Source organism: Bombina bombina, chromosome 4 (assembly GCF_027579735.1).
Source record: "Bombina bombina isolate aBomBom1 chromosome 4, aBomBom1.pri, whole genome shotgun sequence".
Taxonomy (NCBI): domain Eukaryota; kingdom Metazoa; phylum Chordata; class Amphibia; order Anura; family Bombinatoridae; genus Bombina; species Bombina bombina.
The window spans coordinates 268,088,775-268,116,321 of NC_069502.1; the positions used below are offsets into that span (position 1 = coordinate 268,088,775).

General features: G+C 35.8%; 1 protein-coding gene across 4 annotated transcripts in view; it reads left to right on the forward strand.

The window, feature by feature from the left end:
- PAX3 (paired box 3) overlaps positions 1-22,202 on the forward strand; it is a 77,737-nt gene extending 55,535 nt beyond the window's left edge. For all 4 annotated transcript variants that reach the window (XM_053709962.1, XM_053709963.1, XM_053709966.1 and 1 more), the window contains exons 5-9: positions 7,106-7,314; positions 9,725-9,890; positions 11,624-11,838; positions 19,028-19,274; positions 20,575-22,202. In XM_053709962.1, coding sequence (XP_053565937.1) covers positions 7,106-7,314; positions 9,725-9,890; positions 11,624-11,838; positions 19,028-19,274; positions 20,575-20,609 — 872 coding nt within the window. In that variant the 3' untranslated portion in view covers positions 20,610-22,202. The remainder of the gene's footprint in view (positions 1-7,105; positions 7,315-9,724; positions 9,891-11,623; positions 11,839-19,027; positions 19,275-20,574) is intronic.
- Positions 22,203-27,547: the final 5,345 nt, after the last annotated feature.

Consider the following 27,547-nt stretch of genomic DNA (forward strand, 5'->3'; position numbering starts at 1 on the left):
ATATTGCATAAATATGCTTTTACAGCTACGTAATGGCAATGACTCCAATGCACTTACATATATATATGTCTATATATGTATACATATGTATTTATGTTTTTATATGTGTATATATGTCTGTAAATACATATATTCACATATAAATACATATGTACACATATATAGACGACATATACATTATCTCACAAAAGTGAGTACACCTCTCACATTTTTGTAAATATTTTATTATATCTTTTCATGTGACAACACTAAAGAAATTACACTTTGCTACAATATAAAGTAGTGAGTGTACAGCCTGTATAACAGTGTAAATTTGCTGTCCCCTCAAAATAACTCAACACACAGCCATTAATGTCTGAACCGTTGGTAACAAAAGTGAGTACACCCCTTAGTGGAAATGTCCAAATTGGGCCCAATTAGCCATTTTCCCTCCCCGGTGTCATGTGACTTGTTAGGGTTACAAGGTCTCAGGTGTGAATGGGGAGCAGGTGTGTTAAATTTGGTGTTATCGCTATTACACTCTCTCATACTGGTCACTGGAAGTTCAACATGGCACCTCATGGCAAATAACTCTCTGAGGATCTGAAAAAAATGAATTGTTGCTTTACATAAAGATGGCCTAGGCTATAAGAAGGTTGCCAAGACCCTGAAACTGAGCTGCAGCATGGTGGGCAAGACCATACAGTGGTTTCACAGGACAGGTTCCACTGAGAACAGGCCTCGCCATGGTCGACCAAAGAAGTTGAGCGCACATGCTCAGCGTCATCCAGAGATTGTCTTTGGGAAATAGATGTATGAGTGCTGCCAGCATTGCTGTAGAGGTTGAAGGGGTGGGGGGTAAGCCTGTCAGTGCTCAGACCATACACTACACACTGCATCAAATTGGTCTACATGGCTGTCATCCCAGAAGGAAGCCTCTTCTAAAGATGATGCACAAGAAAGCCCGCAAACAATTTGCTGAAGACAAGCAGACTAAGGACATGGATTACTGGAACCATGTCCTGTGGTCTGATGAGACCAATATAAACTTATTTGGTTCAGATGGTGTCAACCGTGTGTGGCAGCAACCAGGTGAGGAGTACAAAGACAAGTGTGTCTTGCCTACAGTCAAGCATGGTGGTGGGAGTGTCATGGTCTGGGCCTGCATGAGTGCTGCTGACACTGGGGAGCTACAGTTCATTGAGGGAATCATGAATGCCAACATGTACTGTGACATACTGAAGCAGAGCATGATCCCCTCCCTTCGGAGACTGGGCCGCAAGGCAGTATTAAAACATGATAAGGACCCCAAACACATCTCCAAGATGACCACTGCCTTGCTAAAGAAGCTGAGAGTAAAGGTGATCGACTGGCCAAGCCTGTCTCCAGACCTAAACCCTATTGAGCATCTGTGGAGCATCCTTAAACGGAAGGTGGGGGAGCGCAAGGTCTCTAACATCCACCAGCTCCGTGATGTTGTCATGGAGGAGTGGAAGAGGACTCCAGTGGCAACCTGTGAAGCTCTGGTGAACTCCATGCCCAAGAGGGTTGAGGAAGTGCTGGAAAAATAATGGTGGCCACACAAAATATTGACACTTTGGGCCCAATTTGGACATTTCCCCTTGGGTGTACTTTTGTTGCCAACGGTTTAGACCTTATTGGCTGTGTGTTGAGTTATTTTGAGGGGAGAGCAAATTTACACTGTTATACAGACTGTACACTCACTACTTTACATTGTAGCAAAGTGCCATTTCTTCAGTGTTGTCACATTAAAAGATATAATAAAATATTTACAAAAATGTGAGGGGTGTACTCATATTATATAAAAGATATACTATTTTATTATATCTTTTCATGTGACAACACCGAAGAAATGACACTTTGCTACTTAAAGGGACACTGAACCCAATTTTTTTTCTTTTGTGATTCAGATAGAGCATGACATTTTAAGCAACTTTCTAATTTACTCCTATTATCACATTTTCTTTATTCTCTTCGAATCTTTATTTGAAACAAAGAATGTAAGTTTAGATGCCGGCTCATTTTTGGTGAACAACCTGGGTTGTCCTTGCTGATTGGTGGATACATTTATCCACTAATAAAAAAGTGCTGTCCAGAGTTCTGAACCAAGAAAAAAGCTTAGATGCCTTCTTTTTCAAATACAGATAGCAAGAGAACGAATAAAAATTGATAATAGGAGTTAATTAGAAAGTTGCTTAAAATTGCGTGCTCTATCTGAATCACAAAAGAAAAAATTTGGGTTCAGTGTCCCTTTAACTTTTATATTTTGCAAGAATTCAGTGCAATACCATTTAGCCATGATGATATAGAAATATATCAACATTTTAATTATCATAACTTTTTTTGGCTCAGCTTCATACAATGCATATTTCTCAGCACAATTTATATATTAAAAAAGTCATTTTAATAAGGCAGCTTTTCACATTAGTACTTGTTTGCTCAGTCTGATTATTTAGCCAACTGTTCCAACTTCTGGGTTGCAGGTTTGAATCCTGGCAGAGCCTATTCTGCCTTTTATCCTTTCAATGTTGTGGAATTAAATAGCAAATATTAATTATTATTATTATTATTAATAATAATAATAATAATAATTACTTATTATTTCTTTATTAAAGCACACCACATATGTATGAGCAACATGCTTTTTCACAATAGGTAATTTTTACTTTTAAGTAGTGCAATACATGCTCTTAAAAAAAAGTATTTTCAACACAACAATACAAATCAAAACAAATCTAAATATATTATTAAGGATACATATAATATATTGTGCATATATATATATATATATATATATATATATACATGGTAAATATTTAGTTAATAAATGCTACTCAATGAAGTGAGTCATTTGATTACTTAGAATATTATTTATTGCAATAACTGACTTAACAATTTAACTTTTTTGACTGTCTGCCCATCCTAAAGCATAGCAGGAATGAAATGGTTACACAGCAGTCACAAAAAATGATTAAAAATAGGGATTTTGTTAACAATGAGATCAAGGGCAAAGAGCTAGCTGAAGCCAGCCCTGCCGGATTACAAATTCCTCCCTTTTAAGAATAAGTGCCAGCAACTGCCTGACTGTGAAGTTTAATTAAAAGAAGAGCCAGAATTAGAGGCCGCTTCCATGTCCCATAACCCCCGTTGACCTGGACTACAGCCTCAGGAAATATTTCTTTTTAGAAACTGATCAAGTCAGGATAACAACTCGATGTTGGGAATTGGTCACATGGAATATCATATCTGAATACAACCATGGTGGATAACAAAAATAGACAAAAGTAGACCATGAAAAGAAGACATGGGCATTGTTCATAAATAGCTCTTAGAAAATTATTTTGGTGCATTTTACCATCATATTTGTTTTGGTAATGCCTTAATTAAATGCTAGTAGAAGCCCTTAAAGGGACATTCAACTCATTATTGTTAATTAAATAGAATCATATTTGAATCCTCAGAAAACTATATAAACGAGTTACAATTTTTTCAGTCCCCAATTCTCCAAATGGCCATCCATCCAATGCCCTGTGACAGCCTGAGATTGTCAATCATTTTCCTAGACTGCAGTAAACATCAAACACATACTTTCACTCCAGTACATATGCATTGATTGCCAAGGACTAATGCCCCTAAAGAATGTTAAAGGACCATTATAGGGGGAAAAAATGATGTGATCTCATTCATTAGAACATTTCATTGTATCACTATCGATATCAGAGTAGATAATGATAAAATATTATGTTATAACGAATGAGACCATGTCATTTTTTTCATATTAATGGGTCTTTAACATGATTGATTTTTCCGTTTTAGTAGTGAAATCTCAGATTTTAATTTGGGGTATCAAACATGCAATTAATTTAAGACATTTACTTTGAACACACATCAGCCTTCTGACCCTCAAGGGCTTTAGTTGGTCAATCCTAGTGTACAGAAATGTTCAGTAACCCTTTTTCAGAATAAACTTTAGAAACAATAGGGTTAAAATAACAACATACTATGTTTTTGAAAGTGATGCTTACTCTTAAAGGACCTGTAAATACAATAGATTTGCATAATGTACATGATAAAAAGACAATGCAATAGCACTTAGTCTGAACTTCAAATGAGTAGAAGATTTTTTTCTGACAAATTTCAAAGTTATGATGTCTATTTCCACTCCCCTTGTGTCATGTGACAGCCATCAGCCAATCACAAATATTCTGTGAATTCTTGCACATGCTCAGTAGGAGCTGCTGACTCAAAAAGTGTAAATGTAAAAAGACATTTTGTTAATGGAAGTAAATGTTGTTTGAAAGTGCATGCTCTATCTGAATCATGAAAGTTTAATTGTGATTGAGTGTCCCTTTAACTCCTCTAAAAACAAAAATATTTCTCATGGGATCAATATTCTGATGTAATTTGTGACAGAGAGATTTTGGTAAAAAAAAATGATAATTGATAGCTGTGTGACTTGGGTCGGGATAAACACAGGATCAAATATGTTCCATAGACCTTGTGCAATAGCACAGTGCCAGATATTTCAGTGTTATTGTCCACAGGGTTTTACAACAAAGTGTCTGTGTGTTTTGTTAATTTGTACATATGGATATCTAAGTGTCATATAAAAGCCCACTCTTTTCCCATGATCAGGAAGAAACAAGCTTGCCAAACCTCAGCCCTTTGTTATACTAACAATTTATCATAGGTTGAAAAAACACATATTAGGTTATCATATTAAATAATAAATCTAGTGAAATTATACTGTGAATATTTCTTGAACCAAATGGTTTGCAAAATGTCATTGGAAAGAAAGTTACGATTGATAAATGAACAGACAGATATATAAATAAATAAATACATAGGGGTCTATCTATCAAGCTCAGAAAAGAGCTTGATGGCCCGTGTTTCTGGCGAGTCTTCAGGCTCGCCAGGAATCTAAAAGGATGTAAAAAAAATATTGATAACTTTTTTGAGGTTAATTGAAGACAAACACAACATATTTCTATATTTGACAGTTTCATTTTTATTTCTGTGTGCACCTTTCTGTTTAAAAACAAAACAACAAAATACTTGACATATTTTTTAAGTCTTCTACCTTTTAGGTATTCCCACAGCTCTTGATGCAAGCTATTTTGCAACTGTTGACTATGGCCTCTATTTAACAAGGTCTGGCGGACCTGATCCGACAGTGCAGATCAGGTCTGCCAGACCTCGCTGAATACGGAGAGCAATACGCTCTCCATATTCAGCATTGCACCAGCAGCTCACAAGAGCTGCTGGTGCAACGCCGCCCCCTGCAGACTCATGGCCAATCGGCCACCAGCAGGGAGGTGTCAATAAACCCGATCATACTTGATCGGGTTGAATTCCGGCCATGTCTGTCCGCCTGCTCAGAGCAGGCGGACAGGTTATGGAGCAGCGGTCTTTGTAACTGCTGCTTCATAACTGCTGTTTCTGGCGAGCCTGCAGGCTCGCCAGAAACACGGGGCATCAAGCTCCATTTGGAGCTTTATAGATAGGCCCCATTGTCTGAAAATTAACCTTAAACAGGGTGTACAGATAAAAAAAAAAATCCAACTGACATATTTATTTACCTTCTTTAATATTTTAATCCTTTTTATGAAAGTATACTGAAGTAGGCTCAAGAGCGTGCCGTGCACATGTATTGAACACTAAATGGCAGCAGTATCTGCAACAATGTTTGTAACAATGTTATACATTGAATGCTTCTGAGCCTACCTCAGTATGCTTTAAATGGACAGTAAAGTCAAAATTAAACTTAAATGTATTGGATAGAAAATACAATTTTAAACAACTTTCCATTTTACTTCTATTATCAATGTTGTTTAGTTACCTTGATATCCTTTGTTAAAGAGTAATACTAAGGGAGCTCGTGAGCGTGTCCATCTGGCAGCAGTGTCTGGAACAGTGTTTATAGCAATGTTATACATAGTCACAAACACTGCTGCCATAGAGTGTCTGCAGCATTCTATGGCAGCAGTGTTATATAACTATGTATAAACATCTTTGCAAACATTTCTGCCAGATAGCCAAGGGCATGTGCACGCTCCTGAGCTCACCTCATATTACTCTATAAATACAGTAGATTTGCATAATCAACAAATGCATGATAAAAATACAATGCAATAGCACTATGGGGCATATTTATCAAGCTCTGTACAAAGCTTGATGCCGCATCTTTCCAGCAAGCCTTCAAGCTCACCGGAAACAGAAGTTATGAAGCAACTTGTCCACCTACTCTGAGGCGGCGGACAGAAATCAGCCCGATCGAATACGATCAGGTTGATTGACACCCCCTGCTAGCGGCCACGAATCTGCAGGAAGCGGCATTGCACCACAGTTCACAAGAACTGCTGGTTCAATGATAAATGCCGACAGCGTACGCTGTCTGCATTTATTGATGTGTGGTGGACATGATACGCTACATTGTATCATGTCCGTCCGCACTTTAATAAATATACTGTATCCCTATACTGTATCCCTAAGTCTGAACTTCTAATGAGTGGTAGATTTTGTCTATTTCCAGTCCCCCTTTATCCAGTGACAGCCATCAGTCAATTACAAATGCATATATGCATAGGCTGTGAATTCTTGCACATGCTCAGTAAGAGCTGGTGACTCAAAAAGTGTAAATATAAAAAGTCTGTGCATATTTTGTTAATGGAAGTAAATTGGAAAGTTGTTTAAAATTGCATGCTCTATCTGAACCATGAAAGCTTAATTTTGACTTGAGTGTCCCTTTAACAAAGCATACCAAGATATCTAAACAACATTGATAATAAAAGTAAATTGGAAAGTTGTTTAAAATGTCATGTTCTATTCAATCCATTGAAGGTTAATTTTGACTTTACTGTCCCTTCAATGGAAAGCAGCCAAGTTTCGACAAAGGATACTAAGAGAAAGAAGTAAAGTTGATATTAGATGTATTTGTTTTTTTAATTTGTCGACTATAAATCATGACATTTTCTTCCAAGGCCCTTTAAGCTCTGTTTGTTGAATAGTTTTGTGTGCTCTTTTATATTTTTGCATATTTGTGGGAATAACTAACCATAATCAATGTTTACTGCATCGTTTAATATTTGCATTTTGTTTCTTTTAGCGCCATCATCCCCTCAGTCTGAAGAGGGATCTGACATTGACTCAGAACCAGATCTTCCTTTAAAAAGAAAGCAACGTAGGAGTCGGACCACATTCACTGCAGAACAACTGGAGGAACTGGAGAGAGCATTTGAGAGAACCCACTATCCTGATATTTATACCCGTGAGGAACTGGCTCAGCGAGCTAAACTAACCGAGGCAAGAGTTCAGGTACCTTAGATTCTCCTTTTTTTGTTCCATTGCTATTTAATAAATACATTATTATTTTTATTACAATCATTTATTTGTAGAGCGTACATATGTATATTAGATAAAAATAAATAAATATAGCTGTCTCCTCAATACAACATGTACATCAATTATAAACATCCTTGTATGTACTGCATCTGTGTTATCGTTGCAAGGTAATATATTTTGAATGTGCATCTATATTATATCTTTCTCTTATCCTTTCGCAAAGTTCATGTTCCTCTGGATTAGCTAGTTTATTTTATTATCATATAATGAGCAGTACCTGTATCCATTCATGAAGCACAGTGGGAGGAAGTTCATTAAAGGGACATGAAACACAATTTTTTTTCCTTTCATGATTCAGATAGAGCATGTGATTTTAAACAACTTTCCCATTTACTTCTGTTATCTAATTTGTTTCGTTGTCTTGATATCCCTTGTTGAAATGGATACCTAGCTAGGCTCAGGAGATGCTGATTGGTGGCTGCACATGTATGCCTCATGTTATTGGCTCACCCAATGTGTTAACTAGCTCCAAGTAATGCATTGCTGCTTCTTCAACAAAGAATACCAAGAGAATGAAGCAAATGAGATAATATAAGTAAATTAGAAAGTTGTTTAAAATTGTATGCTCAATCTGAATCATGAAAAACATTTTTTGGGTTTCATGTCTCTTTAAGCAACAGCAGAACAATGCAATAGTTTTAAATTCCATTCTTTTTTGTTGTGCTGTAAATAATGTTATGGGAAACAACAGAGAAGAGGGATTGCAGGAAAAATCTTAAGATGTTAACTAAGGTAATAAATGTTGTTGTGATTCCATAAGCATATATTTTTGTAAGTCAATGACCCATATGAGGCAAATGCAGGAGTCTTTCTCCAGCTGTTGCAATGTGTCTTTAACCCTCTGACTTCACAGCATTCCTTATGGCTTCTTCTGATCCCTAGGGACTCATAACCTGTCACACTATTACGATGATCTACAGTCTTACAAATTCCCTCAAACATCTAACATATGGGACTTTTACTGAGCACAGCATGAAGTGGCATATCATTGTCAGTCACTGATGAACCTCTTTTGCTGTAGGAGGGCTGTGCTTTCTGTACTCTTACACCAGCAGTGAAGAGGTTAAACCACTATTTTAGGTTGCATTATTTATTACAGTTTCTATTGATCTCTGGAGGCCCATGTATACAGCTGGTGTTGGCAGCATAAGAAACAATGCTCTATATAGTTTATCGTGTTGTAGTGAAGCAATGGTATCCTAAATCTTTACTTACATCAGGATTTGACAGTCAGGACAGATATAGTATATGCATAAATATATGGATTCTAGAATGGTAAAATATGGATTTTGTTATTTAAAAGGATCACTACTAAACCCTTAAATCCTTCTAGAAATTCTGCAAAATATGTGTCTATATTGATTAGTAAAGTTTAATATAGCTAAAGAAACATTCTAAAGTAACAATAACATGCTCCAATTTGCTAGAACATAGACGGTTTGTATTACTCACCCTTGATAACATACCTCCTCATAGGTAAATCCTACCGTGGGAGCCACAAGCATTGTAGTTTTGGAGCAGAACACCCCTGGTGAGCCAATCAGAATTGGCAATTGCTGACCTGCCGGTTATCAGCTGTGTTCTGCGCTGGAGGTGTAATGCTTGCTGCTCATGAGTTGGACTTCTCCTATGTGCCAGTACACAAAAACAACAATGTCAATTACGTTTTAATGGGAAACAGCAGACTTACTGGTTACTGTTAATTCCTTTTTTTTACTAAATTTAAATATTTATGTGAACTGTCGATAGTTTATTCAACATAGTGTTTATAAGAAGTTATGCGATCATTAGTAAGACCATTGCATAGTCTGCATATATTACTTGTGCATTTTATGATATAGCCATGGTAAGATTAGATGCTTCATTCTTTTCTTAGTAACTGTAAGGAAGCAGGGCCCTATATCCTTCTGCCCCAGTTATATACATACATAACATGAGAGCTCCATATGGCTTATATACCAATTCTGTAAAGTTTAAAATTATGCACCTTGTCTTAATAAATTGATGAGATCTTCCTTCCTTTATGTCAAACATATGCATTCCAGTTGGGCTTAGGATATAGTGAATTACAAGCTACTTCTACAGTTGAAGCCTTAGGAATTCTGTTGAGGTCAAAACTGTACCCACAGGGCTGTATCTTCTTACTCAGAATATCTTAAATAATATCTCAGATGCTGAACCATTCTGCTCCTTCTGGTTTCTGAAAAGTAACCACTTCAAAGTTATTCCCATGAGAGAAGAAATAATGGCATTTAGATTAAAGAGGGAAACAGGTATGAACCTTTTATGTTAAACTTTTCTTTTTTTAATATATGTATTGTAGGTCTGGTTCAGTAATCGTCGTGCTAGATGGAGGAAGCAAGCAGGAGCCAATCAACTTATGGCATTTAATCACCTAATTCCAGGGGCATTCCCACCTGCAGCAATGCCAGCTCTTCCCACCTACCAGTTATCTGAAACGTCTTACCAGCCAACCTCCATACCACAAGGTAATGCTAAAGATAAATTTAGACACACAGGAAAAATAATCAGAAGAGAACAAATATTGTTAGAGATTGTTATATTCTATAGCTGCTTATGAAATTGTAATTTGCTATATTCTTTTTTTTTTTTTTTTTTTAAACAAAACAGCTAGGTAATGTGAACCCATACTATTCTATGTGGCACAGTCATGGAAAATTAAAAGTATCAAATTATTTTCTTCATTAAATAAATCCCTCGTTTATTTTCTGCATTATTTATCTGACACAAGATTTATAATTTATATTATAGTAGTACTATTAAAAATCTACCTTTCTTCATATTGATAAATTCATGTAATTTAATTTGGAATACATGGAGAGGGCTCAACTCCATGCTCCTCTAAATAACTGCATATCTGAGTATAAATAAATTCCGATGGAGGTTTTGTTCCTTTGAGTGATAAGTACATACCTATATTATGTAGCATGCTGAATATACACCATTTCACAGACCTGCAACTTTTCTTGCTAAGGGCCACATTACAAGTGGAACGGTATTTAAAGCTCCGACGCTAACTCCACTAGAATTAAGTTTTTTGCATGCTTTGGGTAGCATTCATATTATAAACTGAAACTTAAAATTTGTGACTTGCGGGCTAACGCAATGCGTGCAAAAAAACCAAGTTAGAATATCATAACCATGTTAATGTATCCCCCCTGTAGAAGTCTATAAATACATATATACAGTTATTACACATATAAATGCATAAATACATATTCAGATGCACATTAACTTCAATTGTGCTCAAGCGTTTGCGTTTACTTTCAACTTGTAATATAAACAATACATCTGATGTGCGCAAACAGCTGAGATAAACCCAATATCGCTCGTGCATAACTGTTAGTGCGCCACTCGTAATTTGTCCCTAAAGTTTAAATATATATATATATATATATATATATTACACACACACTGTATTTATATGTATATAATAGATACACTTTGGTCAATGAAAGCAAATTAAATCCAGTGAAGGGTTGAATGGTTGCCAGTTGTCTTTGGGCCTTAGAATCCTCCTGTGTCACATAGTCTCAACCATTTAAGGTGCAATAGTACTATTTCTGCTAAGGGGAGCTAAATAACCACAGAGCAAGCCACACAGAAATGTAAGCACCATGTGTAATAAAAGATAATAAAGATAATATTCATAACAGGGTTGATAACACAGCAGGACAACTGACAGTCTTACATTTAGTGTATTGTAGGAAGTGTTACTGCCCATTAGTAGAGTATCTCACTATCCCTCTAACCAGACTGTGCTCCAGCTCCTCCCACCAGCAGCAGCAGCAGTGTTTACTGAAGCTTTCTGTTCTCTGTCCAGAGGGAACTTAGTTCCACCTGCAAAAATAAGGCAGGAACTCCATTCCCATGCTTTCCCGCTCGACTTGACCCCTGACCGAAAACCCCTAATAATATTAATTTCATATAAATGATTATCTGATATCAGAGATATATGAAGGGACTAACTCTCAGACTTTGTACACATTAATGAATACATTTTTAATATTGCTAGGCCTGTCTTCCTAAGGAGTCTATTTCATAATCTATTATGTGTCCAGGGACACATTTTCCACCAGCATGACCAAAATATATGAGACTTGTTAATGCTGGGAACCAATTGTTCATAGATATGTCTCTACAGAATTGGATTCAATGAATAAAAGCATTAAATGGTTTTCTGTGTTTACTCTCATTCCAGCTGTATCTGATCCAAGCAACACCGTTCACAGGCCCCAGCCTCTCCCTCCGAGCAGTGTTCACCAAAGCAGCCTCCCTTCCAATCCTGAGAGCAGCTCGGCCTATTGCTTGCCCAGCGGCCGGCATGGATTTTCCAGCTACACAGACAGCTTTGTACCCTCATCCGGACCTTCCAACCCTATGAACCCCGCCATTGGCAACGGCCTTTCACCTCAGGTCAGTGAAGTGTTTTCATTCCTTTAGCTGAATGCCAGAACCAAACAGGCTGAGCACCTGAGGCAAGAAGGAAAGAAATTGCCAAATTCGAACCATAAAGCGTTCTTTATATGAGCCACATGATTTTGTTTTGCAAGTTTCCTTCCCTTTTTTTTCTTTTCCACCCCCACACTGGCTACTTCAAAAGATATAACTCCTAGGCTTTCTTTCAAGTGTTTATTCTCCCCCCAAAACAACATAGACTGTTATATAATTAAAATTGACAGTATCCACACTACACATAACCTAAAGGAATAAATATAATGGGCAGAATATCCAAACATTTATGTAAACTAGCTATTAAATATAGTAATTTACATTTACCTGAGTCATGAAAAAAGAAAAGAGAAAGATAGAGCAACAAGAACAAACATGTCATGTGTTTTCTCACAGTTGTATAAGCTAACAATATGGTATTGATTTTTTCGACAGTACATATTTCTGTATATGACAGTTATATTGCTAAAGGTTCTCGCTGTTGTATTATCTGCTTTAATCTGGCATTGCTGTTGCAGAGCTATGTGCCTGATATATATAAGCAGAATTTATTATCCCCATTTGCTTTATGATGACATATGTGTACAGTTAAAGATGCTGTGGCATTTCTCATACACATCATACAAACGTACATATATTCAATTTATACTTTACCTTTAATATGGTGGTTATTCTGTATTCCAAGTACATTTATACTGAGGAGGGAAATTCGGACGCAAATGTCGCTTTTATTGTAAGGTTTCAGATTTGAATGATAGAAGCAATAGATTTATTAAAAATAATAGTCACTTGTGAGGTACTGGGTTATGACAGACTTTTTATGATATCCAGGGCCAGATTTATACAGTTAGTGTAGTTAAATTAAATAGACAATTTTTGACTTTTTGGTCCAGTATTGCTCATTACTGTAACCACTAACATGCACTCACTATCCCACAATTATACATCTACTTACATTCCCCAATATAGTTTCTGATTGGTTGTACTTAAAGGGACGCAACATCCAAACTATATCTTTGATGATTCATATAGAGCATACAATTTTAAACTTCTTCCCAATTTACAGCTTTATTCTCTTGGTATCCTTTGTTGAATGATCAGCAATGCACTACTTGTAGCTAACTAAACACATCAGGTGAACCAATGACAAGAGGCATAAATGTGCACTCACCAATCAGCAGCTAGTTCCCAGTAATGTATTGCTGCTTCTGTGCCTACATAAAGATGATTTTAAACAAAGGATACCAAATTAGATAACATAAGTCATTTGGAAAGTTGTTTATTGCAGTCTTTATCTGAATCTTGAAAGTTTAATTTTTACTTAACTGTTCCTCAGAGAATATATTAAAACATTTTTATAATTTGAGCAGTCAGTGTCTCACACGAGAGCAAGTGCCTCTAGACCGTTACCTGCTATTCTTATCAGGAAATCGTCCCTACCAATTATGGATCTCAAACATCTATAGTAGTATTCAGTATTTTGTTATATTTTCTGGTTCTTTTATTTTTTCTACTTAGATGTAATAATATCACAATGAGTTTGATAAATCAAGAAAAGTCAATACACATTATTTAATGGTAAGATTTGCCATTATTATGTATGAGAACATTAACTAGTGATCGGTAATGTGGAAACAGACATCACTAAATTATCAGAACGACTATGCCTCAGGATTTTATGCATTTTTGGAAGTCATAATTATTCTGTTAATTTTCATTTAGAGGAAGGGACTGTATTTGGGAGTTGTGGCAAAATAAATTGAGTTGGTAATTGAGTGTCAAAAGGTTGGTTGAATTTAGTACGGTCCACATCTGCCTGAGGTTAACTTGACATTGCTAATGTCTGTCTAAACAGAGGTCTTTTTATTATAACAAGGCGGGTGGGGGGAGATATTCAGGTGTCTAATAGTTTCACAGAACGGCATGCAATCTATAATTAAAATCAGACTTCTTTGTGGAGCTAAGTGGGGGCATCTTCACAGCTCTGTATCCTCCCCAAACGCATCTTCCTCTCAGCACAGAGAGGAAGCAGAAGGATATTCAGAATGACATAAATGAAAAGTGAAAAGACAATTATACCCAATTACACAGTCATCAGCCCAGCTCTAGCAGTAAGAGGGCATCTTAATAGGCAGAAAATGAGATTTTAATAGCACAAAGGGGAGCAAAAATAAGAACTTAACGTCTCTTCCTTCTTCTCAATGTGAGTTTGCATCATGAGAACATGGTAGCAACTTTCTGCTAGACAGTGATAAATCTGTGAAAATATAAAGTTCAAAGGGCTGGATGTTTAAAAGGATGGAAAGAAAAATGTAGCCAAATACACATTAATGCCTAGGGCACAAAATAAAATATATAATACAGGGTATTAAAACCTTTTTTTCAAACAGTAAAAATAAATATGTTTCATTGATTTCTATTTGCTTATTAACAGGAAGTCCAAAATGATTGCATAATTTAGCAGTCCTGCAATTTTTATTTTTGAATAAAATAAACCCACAGAGAAGTTATTTATTTGTATATTTTGTTGGCAAAGACACTGGAAAATCAGTTCAATATTTCAGTGTTTATTTGACTTTTTTGTGACCTTACAAAAAAACTAAATTGTACCTCTAGAGATGACTTCTGAAATCAAAGAAATGAATATAGAGAAGTTTAACTCTTACAATGTGAGGATATATTAATGTTAGAAGCAGTGAAAGAGTTAATTGATAAGTGGGCACATTTTTAACTTCAATACAATTTTATAAAAATAGCCGATATATTTAAATTGTTGTTTCTTCGACATAAAAATACCAGATCTTTATTTTTCCACTTGAGTTTTTAAAAGCTTTAGTAGAAGATGGAAGACACATTAACATATGCCAGGTTTAAATACCCTCAAAAGAATAAAAGGAGCAGAGTAGAATCAGATGCCATTTCCAATGTCTATTTTAACCACAAAATGCTTTGGGTCATTTCTGATTGTAGAAAAAATGGGAAAAGATTGTTTTCTGCCATATGTTTGTTAAAAATAGTGCACAAGGGTGTAGATTGGAAACCCCTCTTTTCAGAGTAACAATAAATTACAATCAACAAATCCCCTACAACACAACCACCTGCAAAAGTAGTTAAAGTGATAAACGGCTTATGATCCCTCTGGTTTACTCATCAGCATCTGGGGACACTTAACGAACTATGATGGGCTTTGAGGCATCCATGATGTCCTGACTATAATAAAAGCATGATTAAAGCCATAATCCTACAATGCAATTTAGAATATTTGTCCTATATACTATTCAAATTCCTACATTTTACTATTTGAAAAATGTTTTAAAAACTTCAATAAAATAAACAAAAAGAATTTCACATAGTTCTTGCCAAAGTGATCTATTTTCATATTACCAAAAATCTGAAGCAAGCTATAAAATATAATTAAAATTCAGCACCAAAATTAAAACTTTTTAAACTTTAAATGGACAGTGTAGTCATTTTTTTTTTCCTTTCTATTTTTAACTCATCTTCCTGTCTGGAATAAATTAATGTTTTATTTTGATAATTACAGAGGTGTGTCTCTCTCTACCAGTAAAACAAAAACAGCTGTCTTTATCAACCAGTGAAGATTAGTAGGAAGTAGAAAATACATATTAGTTTAAATTTAAACAGCTTTATACATTTTGTCGTGCATAAACAATATTTTTGACATGTGTAGATGCTGCACTTTCAGGAATGTTTTGAGTATGATTTCACTATACATGCTGGATGCAAATACAATGTAATACTCTTGAGAAGACTGCAGGGTCTTCACAGAAGGTTTACAATTGAACTAGTGAAGCTGGAGAATGTTTCCTCTTTTATAACTTCCTTGGTGTTAATAAGCCTTAGCAAAACAATTATTCCAAATTCTTTACCATGTAATAACTGTCAAAACAAGCTCCAGTTTTAATGAGGTGTCAAGTCAACTCTTGAGCTCAAATAGACACTTTTTGTGATTTTCCAAAGCCTGCGATAAAACCACACTACTTCCATTCCTTTTGCTGCAAATATGTCTTCTACTGTATCATATATATAAAAAAAAATATCTGTAACATAAGCAATAACCTTTAGCAAAATGTGATAAATGTTGTTTATTGGAAGGCAAAAATCTTCCTGTCAGCTTTACTAAAGCGAATCAATCTATTGAACTATGTTTCCCTTTGCAAGAAAATATTTCCTCATCTTTTTTCTTACACTGGGATTCCCTAAACATGCATGTGCAGTCTCCAGAGGATGAGATAAAAATTAATAGGATTAGTGATAGGAGAAATCCCAAAGACGTGTAAGCAGATTAAACACACATGATGGAGATATCCATATTCCATTATGAGGTCTAGAAGCTGCCATCGGTTGATTCATGCCCGTGTGAACATAGTAAAGGAATTCTGAGGCATTCTGTGCATCGGGAATAGTAAAGAGCAGGTGGCACCATTTTTCTTAGAAATGTGGATCTGGGCTGCATCTGTTTCACATCACAATAGAGCAATGTTCTGGACATCTTCAGGACAATATGTCCAGCTTCCTGTGGAGAGAGCTTCTGTAAATTACACGCTATGCATATGTCAGGGTTAAATATGAACAGAACAAATACATGCTAACAGTCACTAAATATTAACCTTCTTGCCACAGGAAAGAGACCAATGTAAAGGGACAGTTTACTGCAAAAATTTATTGTTTAAAAATATAGATAACGCCTTTACTATCCATTCCCCAGCTTTGCACAAACAAAATTGTTATATTAATATACTTTATAACCTTTAAACCTCTAAATGTCTGCCTCTTTCTAAGCGCCTACAGGCAGCCTCTATCTCAGGGATTTGTATAGCTTTTCACAGCAAGACACTGCTCGTTCGTGTGTGCCATATAGATAACATTGTGCTCACTCCTGCAGTTATTCATGAATAAGCACTAAATAGCTAAAATGCAAGTCTGTAAAAAAGCACTGAGATAAGGAGGCAATCTGCAGAGACTTAGATACAAGGTAATCACAGAGGTAAAAAGTGTATTAATATAACAGTGTTAGTTATGCAAAACTGGAGAATGGGTAATAAAGGGATTAGCTATCTTTTTCTAAATAATAACAAATTCGAGTAGACTGTCCCATTCAAAAGATATTAAAGTGTTATAAGAAAATGGTGTAATGCATTCATCAAGCATGTCTTATTGCAATGTAGTTTACATTTAACTATTGGTTCCCAGAAAGATGTGTATAAGTAGACATTTCCATTCAGTGGAGACTTGGAAAGCTTTTAGGCATAATTAGCCATGTTAATATTAAATAATAATGTAGACAGACACTTTAATGTGGATAAGAGATATTAGATAAATATTGTAATTAATTCTGTGTAAAAAAATATTACTGTTTTGCTGTTAAGCTGTTAAGCAATTCCATTTCAACCAAAAGAAAAAATAAGCACTAGAAACATGTATGCAATTACCAGGATCCTGTGTCCTGTTGTTGTGACAGGTATTTCTACTTTGCGACACTTAACCATATTTCTACTGTTGCTGTGCATGTGGATCCTTGTGTATTTATGCACTCAAGACCCTCATTATGGCTATGCACGTAGCACCACAGCCCCCCACATAGTTATTTACATAGCGCCTGCCTGTGGCTATGCACCACAGCACCCCCTTGTGGCTGCAAGCTCTTTCTAGTAGCTATGCAACATAGAACACTAATGTGGTTATGGACAGACTGTATGTCACCCCTATGAGGGTATAAATATAGCTTCTGCCACTGTATAAAACTTGGAATTTATATATATATACCACAATAAAATAAGTTTTTATGCTAAAATCCAGTGAGTGCAGTCCTATTTGAAAATACTATATATATATATATATATATATATATAATTATGTTTTTTGTAGAAATGTCATCATAAAGTGATACTGTATATTCATATTTATTACATTCAGCATCTAATATCACCTTTACATAGCACAATTGTTATACATATACAGTATATATATATATATATATATATATATATATATATATATATATATATATATATATGATATGGTGAATCAAAGTGATTTATTTGGCAGTCTGCTCCTACAAATCCTGAAACTTACTCTTTCCCAGTAGAAATCAATATTTGCCTAAAACAGGAAACAAGGTGAAGTAGATACTTACTAACTTTGTAAAAGGGATTAGACCGAGGTGACTGTGTCCTTCCCTTAACTCTCTGTTCAGGTGAAAAGGTCAATACAAAAAAAATACAAGGGTCCTCAAGCCTGGGGCTACTTCCCTTTTTAGCTTTCAAACAGACACAAGCAGGAAAATCAAATTATTAAGTTGGTAATTGAGAGCAGGTAGATTCCTGAAGCATCGAAACCCGAACACAACACAGCAAGGGAATCGCCAAGGGGCTTCTTGCTCATGCAAATTCAGCATCAACTTTTTTTTTTAGATTTATTGAAAGCAAGAAGGGCCAAGTGAGGAAATTTTCACCCTAGAAAAAAAATGTTTGAATAATGTATTTCACTAGGAGAAAGGTTAAATATGTTTAGCCTTTTATTTTAGTAAGAATTTCCCACTGGATGTCATCCTGAGCAATCAAAAACATTTAAAGCAATCAACTCATTGGGGCCAATTTATCAGATGTCGGGCGATTTATCAAACGATGTAGTGAATTATGTCCGCCCGACATCGCTAAATACGTCCGACAGCACACATGTCAGCATTTATAATTGCACCCCGCTAGCAAGGGGTGTCAATCATCCGATCGTATCTGATCCGGATGATTGCTGTCTGTCACCTTAGAGGTGGTGGACGAGTTAAGGAGATTCGGTCTTAAGACTACTGCTTCTTAAATCCTGTTTGCGGAGAGCCTGAAGGCTCGTACGGAACAAGCAGGATCTGCTGCTTGATAAATCGGCCCCATTGTCTTTATTGTTCTTTGAAAATTGTAATATAATTTAGTGAACTCCGACTTGAGAGTAATCGAATATTTGTACAGTAAAATTCTTTGATGCCCCAATACACAACCTACAGAATAATATTGTGTTATTAAGCGTTTATTATCTCTTTATTAGAATTATACAAAATATGTTCTACTTATCAAATATTAAAACATAATAAATAAATAAAATAAAAAATTTATTTAAAATTCTGTCTTCTTTTCTCTAGGTAATGGGTCTCCTGACTAATCACGGTGGAGTTCCTCACCAGCCTCAGACTGATTATGCCTTATCACCATTAACTGGGGGTCTAGAACCCACAACAGCTGTATCTGCAAGCTGCAGCCAGAGACTAGAACACATGAAAGGTTTGGACAGTCTATCAACATCACAGTCCTACTGCCCGGCAACCTACAGTACCTCTGGATATAGCATGGAGCCTGTCACAGGATATCAGTATGGACAATATGGTCAGAGTAAGTACTTGTACTGATGTAGTTCAGTAGCTTTACATTGTTCTCATTCTTTACTATCATTTAGTCACAGGCAACCCAATATAAAATAAAGTATACTTTATGGTCATTATGTCTTAAAGTGCTATAATATATATATATATAATGCTGTATGGGTAATGTAATGGTTTTATTGTTTGTCAAGCAGAAAGGGCACATAGTAATACAAGTTTAAAAGCACAATGGAAAATGTAAGACTTTTCGTACCTTTAAGCAAATTTTAATGATAATATTATAACACACAAACACACATATAAATAATACAAATTTAAAAAACAAACAAACATGCAAAGCAAATTGCAGATTTGAATATAAACGTACAAACATTAAACAGAAAAACTACTTTTAGTGTCCCAGATTTGGGCAGGGAAAGGACTTCTGAAAGATTGCTGCAAAATGAGGTTAAACCTATACAAAGTTTCAAATCACCTGTAAAGTACCTTTATGTGACAACGTTTGAATTTAATTTAATTGATAAGTACCTATTATATGGATAGCCATTCATTCATCTCATGAATACACTGGAAGACATTTTCTTACTGTGTAGTTTGAAAAAACAAAAACAAAACATGAGATACCATCAGTTTCTTAATAGATTTATTCTGGAGTTTTTTTCACATTATATTTCCGTATTTGTAGTTAATCTATAAAGAAATTATCAGAGGCTGAAAGTTCACTGTGACTTTGAAGATCATTTCCATCATGGTATTTCTTTCCAAAGCTGAATTTTAGTTTTAACTATTCCTATCTAAGTGTCAAACTCTTTTGGAAGTAAGTAAGTTGACTTTAAATCTGATAAAATAGAAAACAAGAAACATTGTGGCTTCCAACAGAAGTTTGATGACTCTTTCTTTCTCACTGAGTCTCTTTTGTCTCCGGTACTCGTTGATTGTTCGCTGCAAAAACATCTGTTGCATAATTATTTTCTTAAGTGATGTCAAGGACATCTTGAGGTGATTATATTCCGAGACATAAGACCTGACCGCCATTAGGTAAAACAGAAGGGTTTGCCCGACATGCAATAACCACGGGCATGCCCCATATTAAAAACACATGTCTTTAATCAAGTCAGCTCAAGAGCCATTAATGTATATGATCCCAGAATCTGAGGGGTTTGTCAAACTTGTCCCAGGAATAAAAATATTAAATGTATTCTTTGATATCTCAGTATTACATATGACAGTGTCAACCTATGGCTCAGATTGACCTTTTAGAGTGAAGTGGTTTTAAAACTTCTAAACATCTTTCTTTTCTTTTTTTACAGGTGCCTTTCATTATCTGAAGCCTGATATTGCATAAAGGAGTGTTCCTTCCCATGGTATTCTTCTTAAATGTTTGGACAATATGGATGTGCTGTTCAGTTTACCAACCCAGTCTGGGGTTCACCTGCAATACAGAGACTAAAAGACAAAGGATATTGCTCCGTTAAGGTTCAAAACATGGAGTACGCGGATGATACCACGGTGCTGAGGGATGTGCGGGACAGGATTGGATGGAATATGTTTTTGCTGACAAAACATATCTGGCTCCTGATACTCAGATAGCATTCCAAAGTCAGAAGCTACAAACTGTTTACAGCTCTATAGGAGTCTGAATCAATTATCAAAAAATGCATCCAAGCCCATGTCAATTACTAAGTTTACACATTGTTTGACCCTGACATGATCATAGCTTATACTGTAAATGGGACAATGTTAACAAAATGAATGAGAAGAGATGTTTCTTGATCTTTCATTTTTGTAAACAAAACAGTGGCTAGTGTGTGAGCCAATCAGATCCATCATAGACAGATAAACATTGCTGATGCTGCAGGTGTGAAAAGACTTATCTAGCGTAAAGACATACGTTTGTAGGCCAAATTGTGCCCTGCTGTAAAATTATTGTTTTTGAGAGGGTTGATTTGTTTGATACTTAATTTTTAACCCCATTCACCTTTTAATATCACATAATTACTTCATCAATGTAATATTTGGTGGTTGTCTATTTATGTTTTTTTTTTTTTTTTTTTTACAAGTTTACTCAATCACATTTTATAAAAAAATGGATTTTCTTGGCATTCTTAATTATAGGCGAGAGACACCAAATCCAAAATCTGACTCAAATATATTAATTATATGGCTGTCAATCAAAGTGCAATACCATACCTCACTTTTACTTTGGAGGCAACCTCTACATTTTTGCAAGCACAAGAGGTTTATATTTTCTGAAATTATTTTTAGTTTTCAATGAACTTGAAAAAACACAATTTCTTCAGTTTCTTAGTAATATAACAAAACATTCCTTCCTTTGTCGTATATGTTTAATGTACATCTAAATTATAATTTAATTTTTGAGTGGGGGTGTTGGTAAGGTATTTAGAAAGTCCATATCTATTGATTGACTAGGCATTGTATTAGGGTTTCCATTTAATAATAATTTATGTTTAGCAACTTTTAAAATCCCATTTAATGTGTGGGATGATTTATCTTACTGAAAAAGTGGTCTTGCCTTTACCTCATTCAGGGAAGGGATTACCCAACATTATCCTGATCCTTGCTCCATGCATCTGCATTAAAAGGGGTTAGAAATCCTCCAGCACTGAAAAAATGTACAAATTGTATCATATAACCCAATGGCAGGGAAATGACAAATTGTGTTATTTATTTCTGTTTCCCTCACAAGACAAGTGAGGTAAAACATAAAATATACATTCCATCAATTTGGGGTAATTAGGGGTTTAGATAGAATACGTTTAGAACTGAGATCAGACTTTCGTCTTAGAGGTGATGGAAGGAGTCACATTTTATCTGTACGTAGCCGGTTCTATCGGCAACAGATGCTGCAATATGTTTCATGTAAAAAAGTGCAGTAAATATTTACTATTTATAATAAATAAAGAATATAAAGAAATAAGTGTATATATGTTACAATTTTTTCCCTTTTTACTTTTGTATCTAACTATATTTATGCATGTGTGTATGTGTGTGTATATGTGTGTATGCATACAACCACCCACATATAAATCTATATATAGGGGCCTATCTTTCAAGCTCCGTATGGAGCTTGAGGCCCCGAGTTTCTGGCGAGCCTGCAGGCTCACCAGAAACAGCAGTTATGAAGCAGCGGTCTTAAGACCGCTGCTCCATAACCCTGTCTGCCTGCTCTGAGCATGCGGACAGACATCGCCACAAATCAACCCGATCGAGTACGACAGACATTTGATAAATAGGCCTCATAGTATTTATCTATGTATCTATCTATCGATCTATCTATCTATCTATCTATCTATCTATCTATCTATCTATCTGTCTGTCTGTCTCTCTCTCTATCTTCTCTCTCTCTACATATATATACAGTATATATATATATATATATATTTGTTTACAAGTTCAATATGAAAGGCACTCACTTCAATGCATTGTCGAGGTGGAATATAATGTCTTCCTGTAATGTTTCAATCCTTCAACTGCATCTTCAACCTACACAGTTAATACACCTTCTTGTATATGGATACTGTATCACAGTGAGTGCCTTTACATAAAACTTGTAAACATTTTTTAAGTGCACCCTGGCTTAAAGCCTTGGAGAAGAGAGTATATTGGAACAATGAAGATACGTTACTTTGTTTTCTATCTATGCTTAAAGGGATATGAAACTCATACATTTTCTTTAATGTTTCAGATACACATTTAGCCATGTATATGTATGTATCTCTATGTTAAAGCCCTTTGCAGTCCTTATAAGACCTAATTTCTTTGAGCTCTTATAACTTTTTTATACCATTGTTTTAATACTTTATATTAGATATTATATTAGTGTTATTATGATTCTAACTTATACAATTTTGATGTGCTTTGTGCAACTTTTTAGTCGAGTGTAACAGTTAACAAGAGTTCTTAAGTCACAATATCCCGACATGCGTTAAATTTATTTAAGCACATTTACTTTCAACCTGTAATACCCACGCTACTTCCTTCGTGCAAAGAGCCACAATAAACCCCTTTCACTAGCGCGCAACAGTTAGCATGCCACTCAGAATCTAGCCTTTGGAATGCTACAAGTTGAGGAGGAACTCAAGCAAATGGCAGCTCTTAAGTCTGTAACAGCTATTGCCGTCTCTATTACAGGTATACCCCGCTCATACAGCGGGTTAGGGACCGGAGCCCCGCTGTAAAGTGAAAACCACCTTAAAGTGAAACAAGGCAGTTTTAGCTTTCTTTCCACTTGCCAATGTGTTTAAAGACTTGACAACATGTTTGAACTAACATATATTAGCAGTGCAATAGTGCTACGCAGGGCCGCCATCAGGGGGTGACAGGGGTGACTCCTGTCAGGGGCCCAATGAGCCAGGGGGGCCCCATGAGGCAAGAACTAAAAAAAAAAAATTTTTTTTTTTTTTTTACATTTTGGCAGCCACCAGTGGGTACTACAGCAGAGTGCTAATTGAGCATGGGAAATGTTATTACAAGGAGTAAAGTATTAGCATTTGAGGGGATCTCTGAGTGTGCACTAAACCACTATGCACAGTGTGACTTGGCACTTTGTTTGTACAGTGTGTGCCTGAGTCAGACGGCAGATCACTTTCATTTGCAGAGGAGGTAGGACTTACTTAGCAAATGTTTTTTATTTCTTTTGGATTGTAACTTCAGTTTGGTAGTAGTTGTATGGTGGGGCCAGGGGTCCATAAAAACAATTTTTTTAGCAGCGGTGTATTTATGATTATTTGACAATGCTGTAGAAATTCTATATTTAAAATCATGCAGAAATGTTTCCTCCTCAATAAACACATGGTAGGTGCCCTTTTGGCAGATATGCATTTGTGTGTATATATATATATATATATATATATATATATATATATATATATATATATATATATATATATATATACAGTATATATATATATATATATATATATATATATAACATTCCAGTTTACTGCCCCTTTATGCAAGGACTTTCCAGATGCAAGGAGGAATTTTATCTAAGATTTTGACATCTGCATAAAATACACTCATACTAAGATTGCTCAGTGTTTGAAATGAGACAGGTTAACTTAAAACTGTTCAGTTTACACTACAGCTGACTTAATTTTGAAATACATACCAACAAGCCTAAATCCTGCATTTAACCAGATCTATTGGTATGAGTACCACAGATTATAGTTCCACCAAGACCATATAGAGTACAACATTTTCAAAATCAAAAGTGCAGCTGACAGATAGGAACATGTGTACACTATATTTGAAGTGGTGCTCTTGGTTGGGGAAAATGGGAAAAAACAAAACAAACATATGTCAACCTTTTAAAAGTACTTTTCTTCATCTAGCCATCTACCCAGATCATTAATGTAATTTTGAATTCACAGAATTATTTTTGTTTACACATTTACAAATATGATTCTTTAAAAAGTGATCTCTTAATTTCTGCAATTTTTTATCATGCATGTCACACACTGTTGATTTATGGGATGCAAAGTGCATACATTTTCCTCCTGTGAGTGTTTCTGTAGGTGTCTGTGTTTATGTCTTTGTTCTTTGTTTTATGTCTCTATGAGTGTGTATGTATTTTTTTTCTGTGCGTCTCTCTGTGAGGGTGGGTGCGTATGTCTTTGTGCATTTTCTGTGGATGTCTGTGAGGGTGTGTGCATATGTCTTTGAGCTTTTTCTATGGGTGTCTCTGCGAGGGTGTGTGTATGTTTGCCTTTGTGTATTTTCTTTGGATGCCTCTGTGAGGGTGGGTGTGTATGTCTGTGTTTTCTGTGGATGTCTCTGTGAGGGTGTGTGTGTGTATGTATGTATGTCTGTGTTTTCTGTGGATGTCTCTGTGAGGATGTGTGTTTTCTGTGGATGTCTCAGTGAGGGTGTGTGTATGTATGTCTTTCTGTGTTTTATGTGGTTGTCTCTATGTGTGTGTATGTTTTTGTGTGTTTTCTGTGCGTGCCTCTGTGTGTGTGTGTGTATATGTCTTTCTGTGTTTTCTGAGGCTGTCTCTGTCGGTGTTTCCTTGGGTGTATGTGCAAGTTTGAGTTTGTGTGTGTGTGTGTGTGTCCATTGTCTGTTCCTTTTTAGGACATTTTGACCTTACTACTGATTATTCACATCTTTCTACAGACTTTGAGACCAATGAGACCTTTACGCAAATCACCAATCCACCATTTAACCTTTAAATTATTGTTTAGGCAGTTTAGGGCCCTTCCTTTCAGCCACTGCATGCTGTTGTCATCATTTAGTTGGCATCTTCCTTTACAAAAAGATAATCAGAACTTCATATTTTGTTTTCTAAAACTCCTTTTTTACAAAACTGTTGTCTACCTCATTACTTGTCAGGTCAATGTAATCAAGTGCTGAGTGTCTGGGTGTCTGTGTCTGAGTGTGTTTGTGTGTTTCTTTGTGTGTCTGCTAGAGTGTCTATATGTGAATCATTATGTGTGAGTGTGTGTTTGTGTTTCAGAGTATGAGTGTGTCTGTGTCTTTGTATGTTACTACCTTTACAACATTTCCAAGTTTAAATAGACACTTAAGAATACAGTGCATATAGGTTTTAGTCACTTGGTCAAAAATTGCACATGTCAAAGGGGGGGGGGGGGGCCTGATCAATGGTTAAGTCAGGGGCCCCAAAATTTCTAGTGGCGGCCCTGGTGCTACGTATAGTTTAACACTAGCACAGCACAGTATTCAATTAAAATTCAATAAATACTGTACCTGTAAAATAGTGACAATTACTGTAGTAAAATTTGCCAGACTATAGCACTGAGACACAGATTGCACTGTAATCACAAGAGTAGTTCACAGAGTGAACTAAGCACAACAATATGGTGCCAGTCACTTTTCTCGCAATCTCACGATGAATACAGCACCGTTTCAAAATCCTTTGGAGGTTGAACTTCAGCTCCACAAAGCGCTGTATTAGCGAAGCGCTGTAAAGTGAAGCGCTGTAAAGTGAGGTAAACCTGTATATGGGAAATTCTGCAAAACTTCCAAGGATTCAGAAATGATTATTTCTGTTGAGTTGACCTCCGGAGCAATCTTCCCTACCACAATAAACCTTATTTGTCTCTGTATCAGCCAAAACTAATCCTAGCTATGATTCTGTTACAGTGAAATAAACCATATTGGCGATCCTATTTCCATCACAGTATCCTCAACACACACTGCCCCCACCAATTTAGACAGGGCTGTTAGGTTTTGTGGGGAGCATGCAATGTGGAATGGACTTGTGTATGCAGGTTAACATATTAGCAATGAGGGAGTTATTGTCAGTCTGGGGTTTTGCGAAACAGATGATCATTATAATAATGGGTTTACTAGTTGTTAAAAATTGTAGTGAGTGTGTTTGCAGTAGAGAGAGTGTTTGAGGTGGAGGGGGCATGTTGGGTTAGTAAGGTTAATTGTGCTTTGGGGTCCAGAAAAATTGTGGTTAGACTTAATTATGGTTTTGGGACCAAGATAGTAGGCAGTTTTACTTTATTTGTGGTAGTATAGGTTGTGGTTAGGGTTAAGGATTATGTTATTTGGGCTGATATAGGTTGTGATTAGGGTTAAAGAGCTATAACACAGAGCTACAGTGGTTTGGGAGAGAATCTCTCTAGTCGTTAGTTATAGTGACCAGCTGCTATTTAATGATTTATTTAAAGGGATTCTAAACCCACATTTTTTCTTTAATGATTCAGATAGAGCATGCAATTTTAAGCAACTTTCTAATTAACTCCTATTATTAATTTTTCTTTGTTCACTTGCTATCTTTATTTTAAAAGTAGGTATGTAAAGCTTAGGAGCTGGCCCATAATAAGCAAGCGCTATCCAGGGTGCTGAAGCTCAAATAGGTCAGCTCCTAAGCTTTACATCTGAATCATGAAAAAAAAAATTGGGTTTAGTATTACTTTTATACTCAATGTCCCAAATATATAGCACTCTGACACTACATAATAGTAATGAGAAATTCATCAAGTGAATAAAATAGAACGGCTATGGAAAATCTGCTTATACTAGGTTTTTTTCCCTTTGCAGCTTCCTTGAAATACTCCCATAGTATGAAAGCATAAGCATACAACAAAAAACTCTCCTGCTGCCCTTGTTGCCATCCATTTTATTATATATTATTTTATTTTTGCACTTCCCACCCTAGAAGGACCATTCATATTGATTCAAAACATATTTAGGATTTAAGGGAATACTAATAGCACACGTTACTGAGTGCTCAAGTACTGAGGGAATTTTTTCACTTAAAGGACCAGCAAGCAAATGTTAGGACTGCTA